The 20911-nt window shown below is 33.1% G+C and overlaps 3 protein-coding genes across 6 annotated transcripts; 1 reads left to right on the top strand and 2 right to left on the bottom strand.

Annotated features, from left to right (window-relative positions):
- The first annotated feature begins 1831 nt into the window (after positions 1-1831).
- LOC139865615 (serine/threonine-protein kinase STY46-like) lies at positions 1832-8967 on the top strand. Of its 4 annotated transcripts, XM_071853683.1 has the most exons (16): positions 1832-2037; positions 3072-3186; positions 3353-3438; positions 3548-3658; positions 3929-3983; positions 4264-4374; positions 4488-4538; positions 5293-5447; positions 6121-6228; positions 6320-6393; positions 6843-7018; positions 7494-7589; positions 8014-8094; positions 8204-8257; positions 8364-8498; positions 8632-8967. In XM_071853683.1, exons 1-16 carry the CDS (start codon positions 1832-1834, stop codon positions 8701-8703), a joined length of 1686 nt encoding a protein of 561 aa, XP_071709784.1. In that variant the 3' UTR covers positions 8704-8967. The 4 variants fall into 4 exon arrangements, with proteins under 4 accessions (XP_071709784.1, XP_071709785.1, XP_071709786.1 ...); XM_071853684.1 differs by lacking the exon at positions 8014-8094; XM_071853685.1 differs by lacking the exon at positions 8632-8967 and having other exon boundaries at positions 8217-8257; positions 8364-8431.
- Positions 8968-12202: 3235 nt separating this feature from the next.
- LOC139867047 (uncharacterized) lies at positions 12203-15315 on the bottom strand. The gene is made up of 7 exons (XM_071855367.1): positions 15209-15315; positions 14498-14814; positions 13887-14122; positions 13539-13797; positions 13205-13384; positions 12966-13121; positions 12203-12614 (listed from the first exon to the last, which is right to left on the bottom strand). Exons 2-7 carry the CDS (start codon positions 14525-14527, stop codon positions 12438-12440), a joined length of 1038 nt encoding a protein of 345 aa, XP_071711468.1. The 5' UTR covers positions 14528-14814; positions 15209-15315; the 3' UTR covers positions 12203-12437.
- Positions 15316-16425: 1110 nt separating this feature from the next.
- On the bottom strand, positions 16426-20422 carry LOC139866954 (RNA pseudouridine synthase 2, chloroplastic). The gene is made up of 8 exons (XM_071855257.1): positions 20032-20422; positions 19532-19675; positions 19117-19377; positions 18675-18877; positions 18183-18261; positions 17308-17483; positions 17109-17211; positions 16426-16829 (listed from the first exon to the last, which is right to left on the bottom strand). The coding sequence occupies exons 1-8, from the start codon at positions 20398-20400 to the stop codon at positions 16815-16817; spliced, it is 1350 nt and encodes a 449-aa protein (XP_071711358.1). The 5' UTR covers positions 20401-20422; the 3' UTR covers positions 16426-16814.
- Positions 20423-20911: the final 489 nt, after the last annotated feature.

The following is a 20911-nucleotide window of genomic DNA, read 5'->3' as shown; positions in this document are numbered from 1 at the left end:
ACCACCAAAAACTTTAGCTTCAGCTGGTAGACCAAAAGGGTCAAGGAGAAAAGGAATGGATGAAAAGGTAAGTATGAACAAGGGTGGGAAATTATCAATAGAGGGAAAGAGCATAACCTGTGGTACTTGTGGTGAACTTGGTCATAACAAGAGAGGCTGCACATCTGGAAGTCAAAATGTGGGGACAAAGAGGAAGGCTGGTGGTATTACAAGTGGGACAAAGAAGAAGAAGTGATCATGTAATGGTTTTATTTTGGTGTTTGTTACTTTTGTAATGGTATTATTTTGGTACTTATGTAATGGTTGAACTATGTTGTTTGGTACTTATGTAATGGTTTTATTTAGGTACTTGTTATTATGAATCATTTGATTCTGAACTTGGTTATGTAATGGTTTTATTTAGGTACTTGTTATTATGAATCTTTTGATTCTGAACTTGGTTATGTAATGGTTTTATTTAGCTACTTGTTATTATGAATCATTTGATTCTGAACTTGGTTATGTAATGGTTTTATTTAGGTACTTGTTATTATGAATCTTTTGATTCTTGTTATTATGAATCTTTTGATTCTGAACTTAGTTAAATGTAATGCCATTTTGGTACTCAATAGTGTAATGCCATTTTTATTATGTATTGGTACTCACTATTGTAATGCCATTTTGATTATGTATTGGTACAAAATATTGTAATGTTCTTGTATATTTCTGTATTTATCCAGCATATGAACCAAAACTCATTTTCTGCATTTATCCAGGATATAAACAACAAACTTTCCATTCATTTTCATTCAAAGGACAACCAACATACATTAATATTCAGTTACAAAATAACCAAAACACAAGATTACAACACCTCTTACTTAAAAAACATAACATAAACAACAAAAATTATCCAGCTGCAAATGACAATTATCTTCATCCTTCTTAGATCCCCTCGAAGTTGTTTCCAATCTTGACAAATTGGTGGATCAATCCATTCAAAGAAGCTGCACTCAGAATACTAAACAAAACCCTATTTTAATTCGAAGATATGGAGAAATATACATAATTTACGAATTAGGGTTTAAATAACCCTAAATTAATTGAGTACCTTTTTTGAACAGGTGTAAAAACGCCTCTTAGGGTTTTTACTTGTTTTGGACAACTGAATCAATGTACGCCTTCCACAATAGCAATTTACCATACCTAATCTTGTTTTTACAGGTTCAAATGAAAAAAATGAAAGAGAATGAGGAAGAATGCGTGCAGGTATGCATTTAGGGTGTGGGGTTTAGATGAGAGAGACGAAAATACCCTCATGTACAAGTCATGTGAGGGTTTAAAACGTTAAAAACTCACAGACGTTTAGGCATTGGACCCCCGGTGAAACAAACACAAAGTTTAGTGACCCCCAGTTCAAAAATGAGATTTGGACTCTGAATGATGTTTCAAACAAACCACAGGGACCCCCCATGAAATTTTGTCTTTATATTCACTTAATACCTAAATTATATCATTAAACTGTTTCGATTAAACAATCTAATAGTTCTACGGTCATTTCACTAATACTCTATCAATACGCGTAACTCATCAGAAATATTCTTAAAGAAATTGTTTAAAGAAAGGCAAAAAGAATTGTTAAATAGGGCGGCACTAATAAAACCGTATTTCATTTGTTCGTTTTCATCTATTTTACTAACTACTATTTCACTTCAATTTCTTCTAATGACTACAAATGTCATCGTTGATTCCTCCGTTTACTTCTATTTGTTAACGACCGTTAACTTCTCCTAATTTCTCGTAATATAACGAATTCACGCCGATCATTTAAATTCAAACGAATTGAATGAAAATGTTGATGCAAGGCGGTGGTGATACGGAGAGCAGTTGCAGTAGCAGAGTGCCGGAGACGTCACTGATTAGCAGTTGGAATCGGAGACCTAAAGTTGAGGTTTATCAGGAAGTACTTAGGATACTGAAAGAGTCTGATTGTGTTCAAGTTTTTGAACCTGATTTTGAAGATCAGTTATGGTCTCACTTTAATCGTCTTCCTGTAAGGTAATTCTTGAATTTATTGTTAATTTTGTTTAATACTCTAATCAGTTATGTGAATGTTATAGGACTTAATTACTTCGTAATTACATAATTTTTGTGTGTGTAAACAGTTGTTTTATGAGTTATGACTATCGTTATTGTAAGCTAATAATGATGAAGGCAAAGTTACAAATAGATTTTTACTTTTGACCTTTAAATGTGCTGTGATTTACACTTTATTACCTAAGTTAAGTTTTTCAACGCTTACTATAAATGGATAAAAGTTGTGCTGAAATAGTTTTTTGTGTGTTTGTGTGTGTGTTTGTGTGTGTTGAAATACTTGCAAGTTTTTAAATTCAAGCATTTAAATATTTATTCTTAAAAAAGCCAAGAGTGCATAATATTTTACAGAGAGAGTCTAATAGGGTAGGAAACTTGTCATTTTCAAAGTAAAATAAAAATATGGACAAAGTATTGTAGTAGGTATGGGGAACTTGCTGTTGGGATCTTTAGTCAGATAGAAGATTCTAAGTTAATATATACAGTTAAGTTAGTTATTAAATTATTTCCTTCACAAAGATACATTTACTTGATATCACAGCAGTTAGTTTATTGGGTTATAACAGTAGAGGTACAACAACAGTGTCGTCGATTCTAGGATTAAAATTCAAATGGATCCCTAAGTGGGCTAGTTTTATATATTTTAATGACACGTACAATAAAACCATAATTCATTAAAACATATGGGGTCGTGTAATTATATTTAATGGTGTCCTGTACAATTTTGATGGTAACTTGTAAAATATTTTCTCCTTATAAATTTTTAAATTTTTTAGTGCCAGTTGTGTCAAGCTAGAATCACCACTGTACAACAAGGACATGTTAATGATGCCACGTCACTCGTATGACCATAGTTCATCTGTTTGTCGAGCCAAATCATCACTGTACAACTAATAGTTATCTTATTGCATGGTTTAACTTTAATTTTAATGCATACGTTACAGCATAAAATTGTGTTTGTATCGTCGGATTTCACAATTCTATCAGAATCATCGCAGATATGCTTTGGATGTTAATCTTGAAAGGGCACAAGAAGTCCTTATACACAAAAAGTTATTGCACATGGCATACAACCCAACTACTAGACCTGCATTTGAAGTGCGACCCATTAAGGTACAACATAATACATTTACATGATGTTTTTTTTCTTATATTATATATATATATATATATATATATATATATATATATATATATATATATATATATATATATATATATATATATATATGTAACTTATACATATACATCTGATTATTACGCTTCAACTATTGTGTAGCTTCATCCAGGTGTTGATGAAAATGGTGTTGACTCTACTTCAAGGATGAAAGATACTCAAATTTCTATCCATCCAGGCAGGCAGAGGCATGATTTTGAACATTATATCTATAAGTCTCTTTTTTTGACATATGGTTACTTATTTAACACTTGTTTGTTTTGTGTATTTGTGTTTTTTACATTTTGTGATATTTAGTACCCTTCTACCAGTTGCATTCGGTCAAACATCAAACCTTGAAATTGATGTCGAGGCTACTAAATCAACTTTGCAAGGTGGTAACAAAGTTATAAGTGAGCGCTTATCTCGGTAATATTCTGAAATGTTTGATTCTTATAAGCCTTCAATTCTATTTCATGTATTGTAGAATATTGGAATAAATTGCATTTTTAAGGTGACATGTATCCGTATTTCCTCAACTTAAGTAGCATATGTTTTAAAAGTGCAGCTTAACTACTCTAAAAACCCATTGTTTTGCATATGTTTTATTGAGTATATGCTCTTTAATGTCTACTTTTATTTGAGTATTGTTGCAATTATTTCAATTTTGGAAATTAACAAGATTATTAATTCCTGTAGGGATATCCACGAAATCACGATCTCAACAGATGATAAGCCTAAACTCCTATGTAAGGTAATCAAAAGCTAACTACTTACAAATACATTATACAACTATACGCTCTTAAGTTTCTGTTTTGTAAAGGATGTACAAAATTTCCCTCACTTAATATATTTTTATTGTATTGCTTATTATTTATATATATATATATATATATATATATATATATATATATATATATATATATATATATATATATTATATATATATATATATATATATATATATATATATATATATATATATATATATATATTTGAAATAGTAGTTGGGTAATTTTTATATTTGTATTCAGTTGACTTCATTGCTTTCTGAGATCGGCCTGAATATTAAAGAAGCTCACGCCTTTTCAACAAGCGATGGCTACTCACTGGATGTATTTGTTGTTAGTGGTTGGCCATATGAGGTATTTCGTTTCACTATTCATATTAACTAAGATCTGTGAAGCATTTAATTAAAATATGTATTAATGTATAATCTTTCTTTGGGCAACTCACACTTATTTCCATATATTTGTAGGAAACTGAAAAACTCAGACATGCACTGGCAATGGAAATACCGAGGGTGGAGGTAGACAATTTTCCACCTTTAGGCACCAATGTGTAACTTCCATTGAAGTGGCAGTTTCAACCCATTTAACTTTAAGTTGATTTGGGTGTATTTTATCTCATGGGTATTAATCAAACTATTTTGCTATAATAGAAACGATTTAAGCAAAGCATTGTGAAAGTTTCTGAAAGTTTAATTTTTGTTGCATATAGCATCCTAAATCGGTTTGATTCAAATTTACATTATTTATAGGATTTTTCTATAGATAGCCCATAGTGCTATCCTTAAGAATATATTTTAGTTCAAAAATGTGTACATATTGGTAGTTTAGGAGCAGTTTTTTCCATGTGGTGGTTAGTTATTGTTAATGTACAATCAATTATTGCTTGATTTAATTCTTAAGGATAGCCCTAAGGGTTATCTTAGAAAAATCCTTATTTATATTGTAATACTATTTTATTGTAATAATTACAATGTATTAGTTATATACCAAGGAATGTTCAATGTATTCGTTAATGGCACCCCGATATATGTTGCTAGTACCTCCGGTGGGGATACGAGGACCCAACGTCTAGGTTATCTTGAGATGGTTATTTAACAAAGAATGTAAAATTTAGTTATCTAGCGGAAAAGGTGTTAAAATGGACATAAAGTGAACTTGACTCATTTCGGCCATACTTCGAAATAATTCGTTTTGACCCGTCCAATTACCCATCTTGTCACCTCTAGCTTTTGTAAACATAATTAGTTTCTTAGAAATTTGTGATCACTGCAGGAGATACCATGGTCACAAAATTCATTGCCTTCAAAGGAGTTGGAGAGAAAGCAAATTCAGGATAAACTGCGTGTTGATGTTACTGATGTTTGGGAAATTGATGTTAAGTTGTTAAAGTTTGAATATAGAATTTGCGGTGGATCATATGGTGACTTGTAAGTTCAAGTTGTTTACAGTTTATGTATCAGAATAGGTGGCAATACAAACAGGCAGTGGCGGAAGCAGGATTTTTTAGCAAAATTTGAAGGTTTTTGAGCAAAATTTGGATGTTTTTGGACAACATTAAAAGGTTTTTGGGCAAAATTTGAAGGTTTTTGGGCAAAATTTGAAGGTTTTTGGGCAACATTTGAAGGTTTTGGGGCAAAATATGTAGGTTTTGAGGCCAAAAAAAAAAAATATTCACTGGAGGCAAAGTCGAAAAATCTGAAATTTTTACACTGAAAATTGCAAATCCACTGGGACGGGCGCCCCCTTGCCCCTACATAAAACAGCCCCTGCAAACAGGACGATTTGGCATATGTTTATCGATGTTGATTTTAATGAGTTAAGCTAATGAGTTAACCGAAAAGATTAGTATTTTTAATGAGTTTATCGATATAGTTACGTAATCATGTTTGACACACTTGTTATCATTGATATATTTATCATTATTATTTTTTGAAAGGTAAATCATTGATTATCATTGATATTATTAATATAAAAAGAGTTTGTGGGTCGGTCTGAACCGTACCAAAAAATACCTGTTCTGACTTGTTACCTAATCGGGTCCATTTTGCTACCCATGTAGCAAAGTCAAATGGTTATCTAATTTGTTATTGTGTTGCACAGGTATAAAGGTACATTTTGCAATCAGGATGTGGCCATCAAATCTATTAGTGACAAATACATGAATGAAAATGTGCAGAGAGAATTTGATCAAGAAGTTTATATAATGAGGTATGTTACATTTATTTCTTATAATAAGTGAATTCTGCATTGGTATTTAATGCTCAATTATCTTATTATTTTATATATGTTTAAATGACAGGAATATTCGGCACAAAAATGTGGTGCAATTTATAGGCGCATGTACAAGGCCTCCAAACCTTTGTATTGTTACTGGTAAGTGTATTTTACCTTAGAAATCCTCGTTACTGGTAAGTTTTAAGTTATCTTATTTTACCTTAGAAATCCATGTATAAGTATAGGTGGAAATAAGGCTGAGATGAGTGGGTTGGTTCTACCCAAAACAGTTGTTGTCTGAATCTATAACAGATAGTGTGCTAATTATGATCAAGAATATGAAAACTTAATATTTGAATAAATTTTTTTTTTAGTGACTTTATGCATGAAAGTGTACTATAGACTTTGGCTCGCCGCCCGTTCAACCCGTTTGACCTGTTTTGAATCGGCCACCAGTAAGTAATTGGGTTAAAATTTCCACCTTTATAATGTAGTAGTTGTTTTGGTTCTTTGATTTGGTTCTATGCTTTTGAAGTATGAATTACTGGTCCTTCAATCTTATTATTAGTTTTTTTTATTTATTATTATTATTATCTTTTTGTTTCCAGAGTTTATGGCAGGTGGAAGTGTGTATGATTTTATACATAACCAGAAAGGTCATTTTGATATTCCAACCGTACTCAAAATCGCAATTCACGTTTCGAAAGGAATGAACTACTTGCATGAAAACGATATTATTCACCGAGATCTTAAGACTGCTAACCTCTTAATGGATGAAAACGGCGTAAGCAACCCAGATATCTTTCCAAATGGATTTATTTCCTTGCTATTGTTATTTACCTGCATATCAAATTAGCATAATTTACTTTAAATGGGTCAATGTACGGTATGGTATGTTTTAATCTGATGGGTCATATGGGTCGAAAGTTGCACAAAAATGCATTGTTGATACATACCCTACTAGATTTCTAATATCTTTATTAAAACAATTTGATTAAATTGTGATGCTTATAAGATATCTTCTGTAAACATATCAACGTGGACAAAAGTGCTCCACTCAACCCAAAACCATACGGTTTTTCTGGATTACCTGTTTTATTCGAACCAGCTTTGATATGCAACATAAATCCACCCAACCCACCCATTTTATCACTACAAAAGATGTACATATTACTAATGTTGGGTTAAAAACCTGTTTTGCGCATTTATCAAAAGATATATATTTGATTTATTAACCAAATCCACTGATTTTCTTGCAGATTGTTAAGGTTTCGGATTTTGGTGTTGCTAGAGTGCAAAGTAACACTGGTGTTATGACTGCGGAGACCGGAACTTATCGGTGGATGGCTCCAGAGGTTAGTCTGTACTAAACACGAGAGTTAAATCCCCACACCTTGTGTGTGGGGCTTGGGTTTAGGTCATGGGTTCGAGCCTCGCTCTGCCCATCCTATTAATCAATCTGCCTGAAAGATGGAGCTCCAGATTTACCCCGGGGGGTTTTCTCCCGGATCCATTCAGGATCCCAACCCAGTCCACCTGCCCCTCGGGATGGTTTAAGGATCGGGTACCTGCAATGTGATTCGGGTTTCCTCCCGAAAGCGTGTGCGTGCGTGGCAAGTGAGAGTATTCGATGCCGACAACTTGCCTTCCAAAAAAAAACATTTAAATACAGATAATACTACTTAAATAAGTGTAACATAATAATATAACAATCACTAATTCACTAATCACTAATTATCTAAATAATAATTAAATAATAAATCTTATTGTTTCTGGAAGGTTATTGAACACAAATCATACAATCACAAGGCAGATGTCTTCAGTTTCAGTATTGTTTTGTGGGAGCTTATAACAAAGAAGGTATCGTAGTCCTCCGATATCTAATCCTTTTTATACGGCCAAAGTGAAATCTGAAGTTCTCCAAAATGTAGGTTGAATTTTCATATTACTTAACTGGTTAACCTGGCAGCTTCCTTATGCAGACATGACTCCACTTCAGGCAGCAATAGGTGTAGTTCAAAAGGTATATTTATTTAATTCAAGTTTCATTTCTTAATTATAGAAATAGAAATTCAAAAATGGAGATTTTAAAATTTTTATAACTTGGATTTAAAATTAAAATATTTTAGGGTTTGAGGCCAATAATTCCGGAGCACACTCACCCAAAGATTATGGAACTACTTGAGCAATGTTGGCAGCAAGACCCGTCTTTAAGGCCAGAGTTTTCCGAGATCATCACTATGTTAAAGCATTTGTCTACAATGGTAAATATCAACTGAACACATGCAGAATTTTATTTTGCATTTCAAAATATTAGAAGTGGTCATTTCAACCCATTTAACCTTTTTGTACAAAAAAGTTGTCATAAATAAGAACTATATATGTTTTTCTATATAGGTAGCTGAAGACACAAGATCTAGCAAGGGAAGAATTAACGCGGAAGGTGTCCCTCGAAAAGATGATGTATGATGTACCATATTCAACGTCCCACTTGTATCGAATTTATGTCCCAAAGTAACATTGTAGGTTAATTTTTCTACCTTCATGGTTGCATGTAATATAGCAATAACAAGTTAGTTACATATTGAATCAATTATAGTTTGATTATTTCTAGTAACATTTCTCTGAGATCTTGGAATTTGACTCAAACAAATTCCAGCCGATGCTAAGAGAGATTGTTGCTGATCTTGTAAAAGGTTTTAGTTTGATTGATAAATATATATAAGCGGATTTGGACAGAACATTATGTAATAATAGTATATTTACATCTTGGTAAGTTTTGTCTTATCATCATCTACATTACCTATTTTTTGCTTATTAATTATTTGACATTCAATGGACCAAACTATCAGATGCGGAGATTTGTATTCAATGGCCACATTCATGTATTCTCGGGTTCATGGGATAGCTCCTGTTAGATTTGTTTTGTACATGTAGTCTGCTGCTACATTGGTCAGACTTTGTATGCAATTCGTTGATTAATACAATATTTACCTTGCTTTTCAAAAAAAAAAAAAAAAAAAAAAAAAAAAATTTGACATTCAAGTAGAACTCGACTACCTATGACAACGCACACAGTAGAAATTCGACTTATACAATAAATGATACTCTTACAAGTCTTATTGATGTGTAAGAAGCTTTCTTCACCCAACAGATCTGAACACTAAGCACCCAATTTGTAACAGTAACAACCCCAAAACAGAGTATAAAACTTTGAAATAAGAACACAAAGGATAGAAGAATCTAAATCTCAAATTGATAAAGATACCACCACAATTAGAGATCTAGAAACACTCCAAATCTTCAACTACAGCTGATAAAGATTCCACAACAACTATAATATCAGATATGAAGATTTGGATTTCACCACAATGTTTGATAAAGTAACACCACAAACACTGATAAAGAAACCATTCTTAGTCACCGGAATCAAAGATTCATAAAGACACAGAGATTTTGTAAATAGATAAGCTCTATCAAACTTTTCATTCAATCATCAACCAAGTTTTATAATTACAAGAGCCCTCTATTTATAGGAGAAACATATCAGCTACTTTCTAGATAGGACAAAAACATAAAAAGGAAATGGAGACAAAAAGGACAAACAATTACAAATTAGCCAATAAGAATAAAGGACACAATATGCAAAAAGCCTGCCATTTGGTAGTGCTCCTCCAATGATAAAAAGCATCCAATGATAGATAGAATCTTCCTTGGACAGCTAGCATTCTTCAACAGCCACGCACGTGTTAAGCACATGACCTGACCGGTTTATTGAAAGCATAAGATAAACTTTGAATCGTATCAGCAAGTTAGCCCTTTAGAATGAAAACAGCGTCGCGTGCTGGTTGTACTAAAGCTCATATTGCTGGTTGTACTGAAGTTCGTCTTGCTGGTTGAACTAGCTTTATCGGCTGAGTAGAACTTTGCTGGTTGAACTAATGACATTCGCTGGTGGAACTAAAGTGCATTTGCTGGTCCGGCTAGCTGGTTCTTCTTCGTTGCTGGCTTGCCTTCAACTATCAAAAACTTTATTCATGAAAACATAACTACTTCAGTTTAAGGACTGAAGTAGGGTAACCTCTTAGCTTGTTGAGCCAGCTCCAATAACACTTAGATAATAAGAAAGAGATGGCAACATGACCATTGCTTGACCAGACTCGGGTGTAACATCATTTGAGCTGGTGCTGGTTGTGCTGCTGGTTTCATTGCCCAGCTCACCCGCATCACTTATTCAAATGAAAACTATCGAGATCTCAACGTATTAGATTGTATACTTAGTACATAAAAATTCGGCTCGTACAACAAATTAAACTCTTACAAGTCTTACTTAAATGCAAATTATCGTGATCTCAAACATATTAGATTGTATACTTTGAATATATGTACCAAAATAATTATCCACTTCTAAAAAATAACTATAACTACTTTAACTCAAATTACCTGCATTCAAATTCAATTTATGATCAATGAAGTATATTTGTGTGAATTTATTGAGAAGGTGTTATACTTTATAGTTTAAACACTTGTTCATACTATTGTTCACATATATCATTCTTGATGATAAAAGTATATTTAACTTTACACGTTATTATTTAGTTTAATAAATAAATTGTAATTTAAAATTATATTGATATATTGTCGAGAAATCTCTTTTCTTCGTCCTTTCAGCTTCTTTATTTAGTTTGTAGGACCACAATTACAACTTGGTAATGGGTGAAGTAGGTAATTGGTCATGTGTTATCTTTAATGAGTCAAATTGGTAATGCTAATTTATGAATTAATGACCTTTGTTTTTATGAATTTATGGGTCAAAGTGTCAAACTGATAATGCATTATACGTGCCGAGTACATTAAAAAAAGGGGACTCCTGCCACACTAATTTTCAATCCATCCATACCATTTATCATAAATTCCCTAATATACCTTTTTACAAAATAAAGAAAAAGTTTTTTAAAAAAATTTTGGTAACTGAAATATTCCCTCTATTTCTTCTTTTTCTCCGATCATATTCGATATCTTTTAAACTCAATCACCAGCATTAATAATTTCTTTTTTCTCTAATTTTATATATGTTCTTTTAAACTTCCTTATGACGGTCAACAATTTCTTCACAAATTATTACTCCGTATTTTGTTCTTCGTTTGGGTAGATAGGGATGATTTAGACAAAACTAATTGGGTTTAAATATTCAATTCAAATTCACGAATAGCAAATTGTGTTTATTTGTTAAGAGTGTTGATCCGCCTCCACCGATGTCGTACTCTTCAAACTTTTATTATTATTATCTTCCTCCTAAATTACATATCCCACCACCACAACTTCAAAATCCTCCTGTCAATTTAAAACTTGAATGTTTACTAGGCGATCATTGGTAACACGCCGGAAAATACAAACGAACAACCCAAATAAATTCCCGGCGGTTTTGCTATGGGTGGTGCACTGGTGCGCGGCGATGCCGGCACTTCGTTATCGAATTCCACTAAAACTTAGTGCAGTAGGTTTGTAAAAAGATTTCGAATTTCACGGTGGTAATGGAGACTTTCAACTCTCAATCAATTAAGAGAGTTCAGATTTAAAATTTGGGGGGTTTAGCTTCCGGAAAGAGAGAAATAAGTGACACTGGTGTGGATTGTGTTATTTTATTTATTAAATCATTTTATTACTCGGTACTTCGTATTACTTTAAGGGTAGAAACGTCACTTAACATATATTGGTGTGGATGGACTAAAAATAAGTGTGGAAGTATCAGCTCCCAACAAAAAAAATTGTAGTAAATGTTTTAAATCATGCTTAAAGCATCAGTCAATTTTCAATTTTATTAATAAAATAAAAACAACGGATTTTTAATTATTTATTTAATAACTTGTCCAACCTGAACTGATCGTTTTGACCTGTACAAATATTCACGTGTTGATTACCAACCCACCTGGCCTGCACAAATACTCATCAATGTAAACATAGGGTGTAACCTGTTAACTAACTTTTCCATTAAATCAGCACCTAGTCTACAACAATAGCAACAAATATCTATATCTATCCAAGATTTAACTAAATTGAGATGGTAAAGGAACATAAAAAGTAGACCAAAATATCAACAGGAAAAACATCCTGTTGTTGTTTTTGACTCAAAGACGAATGAAACGAAGAAAAATAAATAAAGAATGAGTTAGTTAAAACACCATATACACAATTAGACGTGTTCAACTAACTCTATAATCTTCATGCAAGAAGCTCTCGTATGGGGTCCCGTTTAGTACCTTTTGGATATCATTCCAGTTTTCAACCTGCTCACTCAAAGGACCTTTGTGTATTTTCACCTGTCGACTCTTTAGCTTCATTCGTGGAATCATAAGAAAATCTTGAACATCTTTTAATACCTGCAACAACAAAAAAAGTCAACTTTCAACAATGGAAGAAGTACAGACGCAAAATGTGCCAGTTGGACGAGTCAAACGAGGTAAAATAAGGTAACATGTTGGCTTGACCTTAAAAAAAATGTTCGATTTTATCAGATAACGTGTAAAGTGTGATTATAACAATCTAACTTTTTGAGCTGAGTGATGTAGTTGTACAGACTACAGATAAAAATTGAAGACCTTTCAACTCGTTCAACCCAATAGACCCGTTAGAGATAACTCGTAACCCAACTCAACCCATTTGTAAGTGGATGGGTTGAAACCACATTTAAAAAGGTGTAACGAAATTGAGGTGAATGTTAGATGTCTTACTGTGTTATTCTTGATTATATCCTCGTAGTAAAGGATAACATGTCGAGTTGTATTGAAGTATTCCAACGCTTGTTTAACCATGTTGTCAACTTGTTTCAGCTCGGGTATCAGTAACGTTGTATTAATCGAGGGTTTGTAACTTGCTAGAATTTTAGCCTGTCATTATAAAAATTCTGTAGTAAGATAAAGTCCACGTACACAGTAACAAACTAAAAACACACACACACATACACACAAACCTCGTCAGGGGAATGCACGTGGGACTTGTGTTTTCCATTTAGTGGCTTAGCACTTTGATCATAGGCATTAGCAAGTATCGAGATTCTTCTACGAAGAAGATTTCTTCTAAAAAGGAAGATTACTGAAACACCCTTAGTATTAAAGTATTCTACTATCGACTCATGATTCTGCATCAAACCCTGTAAAAATATCACAAGCCAACAAAACCCTTCAGTAAAATGAAATGAACAAGACAGTTTCAGGTCATATATGAATTTAGTCATACGCATATTAAGTAGTTTCGATGTAAGCAAAAAAAAAGTTATATGGTAACGGGTCAAAGATGGTGCGCACCTGATTAAGCATCCATTTTAAACCCACAGCAGCTGTGCATTCATTCTTGGATGCACTTGTAAACCAATCAAGATTATAAATTTTATCCAAAGTATCCACAATAGTTGACATGTTGCTTCTTCTAGGTTTAACTGAGAATATTTCTCCATTGGAGCTTACATTCATATGACTATTTAATAAAGTTTCAAACCAACCACTACCAGATCTCTGTGTTGAAGCAATAACAAAAGATCGAACAGGATTGCAAGCGCACTCACCCCTGATTACATTCCAAAGCAAAGTTATCAGAAATTTGTGCTACAAAATAAGGTAAAAAAAGTAATCTGAAGCACGAGAAGAGAACCATACCGACTAAAAGTTGTAGGCTTAGGGAAATGCACATAGGATCTTTCCCATTTTTCAAACTTGAGCACATCACAAGGCTGATCAACCACTTTAAAATCAATGAAACCAGCTTTTGTGAAGTTGCTAATCTGCTTTAGACCAATCGAACACATAAAAACTCCACATATCATAACAAATGCTACTACACTTATTCTCAATACCAACGAGCTTTTCACCGGAGGTCTAACAATAAGCATATCCTGAAATTCAAAGCATTAAAAACTCATCAATTATAGATGTTCAATATTCGTTTTTTCAGTAACATTCCGATCAAAAGTTCCTTTTAGATTGATGGGCATTTTAAGTTTATTCATTAAATTATGTAAATGGGACAATTATGTCAGGACAGAACACGTAACCCTTGTAATAGTCCCATTATTAAAGATCACAAGAACTATAAATGATACTTACCACAGAATATTATACTCCGTATCATATAATGTATAATGTATATATAACTTACGAATATACTCATAACTTAAGCATGTAATATTCACTTTCTACCAGTAGAAATGAATATTTTTCAAAACCAAATCGAGCAAAGCAAAAATAACTATATACTGGATCGAGTGTACCTTACTGAAGAAGGATCGACTATCAGCCATAAGTTTTCGGGACAATTCAAAACCGAAAAGAAAGGGAAATCATCTGGTAACAGAAATAGTAATAATTTCCCCTTTCCCAATCCTTTATTCCTTTACTCATGTTTTTCTCATGATTAGTCCTTTGCTTAACATCCAACAAAATACACCAAAAGATCAACGCCTTTAAACGTGAACAACACTCTTTTGAAATCCTTTTTTTTCAACTGTCTCTCACCTTTCTCTATCTTCTATAGATTCACTCACACTTTTTACACTCTTTTCAACAAAAAAAGTAGCTCAAAAAGATACTGCAAATCAACAAATAAACAAATTAGGGCTCGGATTAACCTGAAATCAAATAGCCTAAACAGCTCAGGAAAACAACATCAAAATCGTACGGTTTCTTCGTGCTTTCAGAGAACTCATAATGATTACATAATGAAATAAATTTTAAAAACCTTAATGAATGACTGAATCATAAATCAAACTATAACGGATTGTACGGATCTTAACGCATCAATAAAAAAACAAAATCAACGTGTTTCTGTTGATGTTAATTCAGCTCTATTGATTAATTAATCAAGTAATATGTTACTCTTGAGCTATAAACAGAACACCGGTATACAAATAATCAACTGAAAATTATAATATAATACAAAAACAAAAACAAAAAAGAGCTAAAAATAATGAAGAGACTAGAACCTTGAAAATTGAATGAACGAATGAAGTTGTTGTTTGTTTACAAGGTGTTCGATGAAATGAATGTAGTAGTATTAGTCATTGATAAGTCCGTACAATTTAAGTTTTGTTGGTCTTGGTTGATGTTGATTGATTACTGTGTATCGGTAATGGTGTTGTTGCCGATCACAGTGGATCTAATATCAGTGTTCAAATTAGAAATATGATTATTTTAAGGGGTTATATTGTAAATATCAAATCATTATTTTATACTGTATTAATTTAATTAATTATTTTATTTTATTTTATTTTATTGAAACAATGGGCCGGCTGGTAAGGGTTTTGGGCTGAATCATGTTTTCCTATAATTGTACGAAAAGTAAACTTTTTTCTTTTAAAAAGGGTGTTTTTATTTTATTTTAATTTAATTTATTTTTTTATTCTAATTAGAAGGCGTTGACAATAAGAGAATTGACCTAAAAAGATTCCTAATTTCTTTGATAAAATAATACATAATATATTAAATTTAATTGATCAAATTTCTTCCACAATGTTTCATTGTCAAATGTCACTAGTTGAGTTTTCAAATTGAGGGAATAAGATAGGGATAGACCCACGCAGTTAGTTGAATTCAAACATGTGTTAAAGAACGAAAGTTGTAATAGTGCTTTTAATGGAGTATATCTTTAAGAAGTTGACTATATTAATCCATACATTTTCTTTTAAGTCGCATGTTTAGTTTATACTAAATGCTAATAACACTTGTTATCATTTCTTCTTTTGATAAAGACCGTTGTTACATATTAACATTTGATTACGAATCGTCTTATTCTAGATCAAATTTGACACCGTTTCTCCTCCCTTTGTATGTATGATCCACCAACACATACTCGTAACAATTTCCGACCAAGAATAAAAGTTGTGCATATTTGCCATCAAACAAAATTGTTTAGAACCAACGTGCCTCCATGTAAAAGGTGAAGGACACTCATCATTATTCATCATGATTGATTCCCTTTTTTCCTTTTGTGTTTTCCATCAACAAATCAACGTTAAAAGAGTAACAGGGATATGCACATTTTTGAATATATGATCAAAGCATCCTATGTGTATTAAGTGTTATTAAATATCATTGTACTTGGAGCACATTTTTTCTAAATTATGATGTATAAATTTAGATTAGATTTTTATATCATAATAACTAGCAAAACAAATGGTTTTATTGGTGCATTTATACCCCCACCTACATCACTGGCTTTACATGATTAAAACAAGTGTAAGAGCCCGAAGACATTCTGTAGATCTAGACAAGGCATTCATTGATCGACATATTAGCACTAAATGCACTCACCAATTCACTATCCCTCTTTATCTACTGAAACAACAATTGATTGTTTGGATAAAAGCTAACATCTTTAGGTAAAAAATGTAAGATAATTAAGCTAAATTGTACAATTACATGTCTATTCCTGGCTTAATGACTATCTGATTCTGACTCCACGAAACTTGTAACATATGTTTTACAGCTGCAAGGTATTAATATAATTCCAAACAATTGCTCGTCTAAAATTTATTATAATGGGTTGGCAAATCAGTCTCCAAATGTCAAAAATGTATGATTGAAACTCGATCAGCTTCCTTTGATCTGCAATCCAGTTAGATACAGCTTAAATTACTTGACCATGCATAGGGCTGAGTTAGCAAAACCTAATAATGAATCAACGTGGGCTAGGTATAGGAAATTATAATCATTTTCGACACACAAACTGTTTATCAAGAAAAAGTTGACAAAACCTGTTTCGAGTTGACCAACCTGCAACAACAAATAAACCCCTGTTGACCCAAACGCGTTGGACCTCTTACCTTCCATCTCAGCACCACTTCAAAAAATAAAAACATTACTTTGTGACTTAAGATCCATTACCTTCTCTGTACTTATATTACTAAGTCCCGTTAGAATTTCAGCAAAATCGGGAGGAGGCAAGCATGAAAAACGCATTTTCTCTCCGGTACAAGGATGCATAAATCTAATACAAAATAAATGTCTTGATCAGGTTTAAGAAAAGGATTAAAATTATTAGTGACTTTAAAAAAGTTGACTTTTTTTTTTTCAATGTACTAACCCAAGAGTCAAAGCATGAAGACAAGGTCTCTCAAGTTTACCAACAAGCTGTAAAAGTTGACCGTGTAAGCTCGATCGGTTCTTGAGCTGCAACCGTGACAGAGCCATGTTCTTAGAACCACCATACACCTCGTCACCCATTAGAGGAATGCCCAGGTACTTGGCATGTGCTCGAATCTGTTTTGAATCACCACAAGAAGATGACAGTTATACTATAATTTCCTATGTAACAATTATACATGGCAAACGGATCAGGTTGGGTTGGTTTGGGTAACATGTCAAAACGGGTTTGGATTAAAATGGGTCATGGGTCATGGGTCAAACAGGTACAAATTTTAAACAGATCCAAATGGGTCAGGTTAGGTAATGGGGTCGAAACGGGTCACGGGTCAAATGGGTAAAACGGGTCATATACTTTTACATTTAATTTTTTTACATTTATTATATTATTCTAACTATTATTATTTATTATTTATATTTGTGTTATATATAAGAAAATATTCATATACATAATAAATGATATAACCATGAATGCTTTCATAAATGTTGACCGAGGAAACTTGTTATGGTCGACCCATTTGACCCATTCACAAGACCCATTAGACATGTCTCTATTTATTGAGCTTTAGAATTTGATACCCATTAGAATCTGTTTCTTGATATTTTGTATAGGATCCAATAGGTTGGAAGGAATCCCATTGGAACTTTTTTTTAAGTTTTGGTTTACATTGCCGGGCCTAACTTTTATCAAGACACAATTGACCCGAAAGCTTGACCCAGTTGACCCAAATTTTAAAGTATGGGTCTCAATTGCCAGGTGTGATAACAATACACATATACAATAAGTTATACCTAAGATGAAGTAAAAAACGATACCTGATGGGTACGTCCTGTCTCTAATCTCCACTCAACCAATGCACATCCACCACCAGCAAGTATTTCAACTACTCTGTACCTGATGATCAAATAAATTTAGCTCAATCAACCATTTTTGTTGGCCACTGTAATTTTAGGTACTGAAATTACTAGATTGCGGATAATGACCTGCTAGTTCGAGTCAACTAGTCAAGAAAACAAAACAGGGAAAAGATTTTGGTTTATTTTAACCTCAGACGGTTCAAATGGGTTGTAGATTGCCCAATGTCTATTTCTACTTTTTAGTGCTTATAACCTCTTATAAATTGTTGGCTTATTATAATTCTGTGATCATATCTACTGCCTTAATTATATAAGAAATCCCAACAAAGTGGTTAGGGCCAGCCGAACCTGACAAGTACTTAAAACGTATACGAGTTGACACATTACCCGACCTGCCTAACGTGCCCATCTTGACACCTTTAAGGTTAAAAAACGGAGACCATGAATCACCTACTAGCAGCATGGCGAGACTTTCCACATTTGGTGGGAGCTGTATCAGCAGTCATGCGAATCCGATTCGTCAAATCACGACCAATGGGGATATCAACACGTCCTGAAACTGGAGATGGAACTCCACAAGTGAGACTCACATATATTCTTTGGATCGTGTGCTGCTTAAACTGTTGAGATAAATGGGCGTGTGAATGTTCATCCTATATATTGTCCCACAAAGAAAAAAAACAGAGAAATTAGCACCAAATGTAAGCTTTCATACAAATTCACCATCTGTCAAACACTCATAGAACTAGGCTTCATATCGAAAAGATATATTTATTCCAAAAAGCACAATGGAATTGCAAATCATATAACTAGATTAACACTCAATTAAAAATCGAGTTTTGCATTTCAAGAAACGGATGAAATAGCATAATTATGTTATTCAAGAAACTACCTTTGCAACAACAAGCAATCCACTGGTGCCTTTATCTAATCTATGAACAATTCCAGGACGAATCGATGTTTCATTAGTATCAAAAATGGAATCTTTTGAGTAAGTTTGATCTACAAAGGGTTCATTCAACTCATCGTCTGATGAATCCTCACACTCTAAAAGTAATTCTTGATCTTTGAAGGCAGGTGTCGGTAGACTGCAGTGATGAAGAATACCATTAACTAGTGTTCCAGTAGCGTTTCCGGGTGCTGGATGAACAACCTAAACAAAAGGTTCAAATCATGATTAACGTTGCAATCGTAAACCATAAAATAACTAAAGGAGGCCAGTTCAACAATTTAGTACTGTAATAAATAGATCGATTTACCAATACACATAAGAAAATGAAGTTTAAGAAGGTTAATGAAACTATTACCATATGTGCAGGCTTGTTAACAACCAACACATGTTCATCTTCATAAACAATATCTAGAGCTATATCCTCTCCTTCAGCCTTTAAGGGCTGCAATTCCGAAATTATGCATTCAACCTTATCACCATGTCTTACCAAATGCGAGGCCTGCAACACAATTGTGCATTAAGATATTAAGCATATAATATCTGTAATCAGTTGAGCAAGGATTGTAATATTGACGAAGGACTACATTCGTTATCTAATTGTCCTTAACACTTAAAACTTAACAACCTAAATCACTTAATTAAATTTAAACATATAAATTTTATCCATTTCAATTTTTTATTTTTTGAACGGCAAGCTTTGCATCAGTTATTAGTGTATCATTTATTTCAACAACACTCATCACGGAGGAAACCTGAATCGCATTACATGAACCCGATCCTTTAACCATCCCGAGGGGCAGGGCGGCCCGATCCTTTATCCATTTCAATTAAAAGTAAACAAATGCACAGATTTACCTTAACAATAACACGATGATTAACCGAAACAAGTCCTAACCGAATACTAGACTGAACCCTAGCTCTACTAATTCCATTAATCCTATTAGAAATCCAAGTATCGAGCCTGATTTTTACGGTTTCTTCAACGTTTTCTTCGATTCGAACACCGGCGTAATTGGTCCGATGCTGATGACCGGAGAAAGGTTCATCTTCATCTTCTCCGTGTGATTCAGTATTAAAATTGGAAGTTATGGAGTGAGATATAAAGGAAACCCTAGGATGCACTAAAGTACGAATTGGATGGAATAAAGATATGAAGGAGTTAGTTATTAGGGTTCTTGTTGCAGGGTAAAGAGGCGGGTGAATGAAGGAGTAAAGTAACGACATTTGTGTTTGAGTTTCGTTGGCCAAATTTGTGCAAAGATAATACTCCGCTTCATTTGTCATTTTTACTTTAAATCTAATGTTTTCCTTCCCGGATACAAAACTTCGACTCGTTTTGCAAGCAGACTACTTATTAGACGACACCCTAATTTGTAAGTTGTTTGAAGTCGTGTATTACTGCGAACCTTCATGGTCGTAAGAGCTTTGATTCAAACTTCTGATCTCCATTTCGACCTTAATTGTATGTTTGAGTTCAGAATATTGCGGATGTTTATATGTAATTAAGATTTGAAATATATTACTTGTATGTAGTTTAAGTGTTTAGCTCATTCAACAAGTTCGCTCGTCAAGCTCATCAAATTTTAGTTTATGGAACGAATTCGAAAGAGTCGAACTGAATATCAATTTTTACAACTCGACTCGTAAAACTATTCGACCAATTAAATTTCATTCGAGCTTGATTCGTTTTTGAAAAAAATTACAAGATACAAGAGAGCTAAAAAAAAGGTAAATG

This window comes from Rutidosis leptorrhynchoides, chromosome 9 (genome assembly GCF_046630445.1).
Source record: "Rutidosis leptorrhynchoides isolate AG116_Rl617_1_P2 chromosome 9, CSIRO_AGI_Rlap_v1, whole genome shotgun sequence".
In the NCBI taxonomy this organism is placed as follows: Eukaryota; Viridiplantae; Streptophyta; class Magnoliopsida; order Asterales; family Asteraceae; genus Rutidosis; species Rutidosis leptorrhynchoides.
The sequence above is the reverse complement of the archived record's forward strand: the minus strand, read 5'-3'. Positions and strand labels throughout refer to the sequence as shown.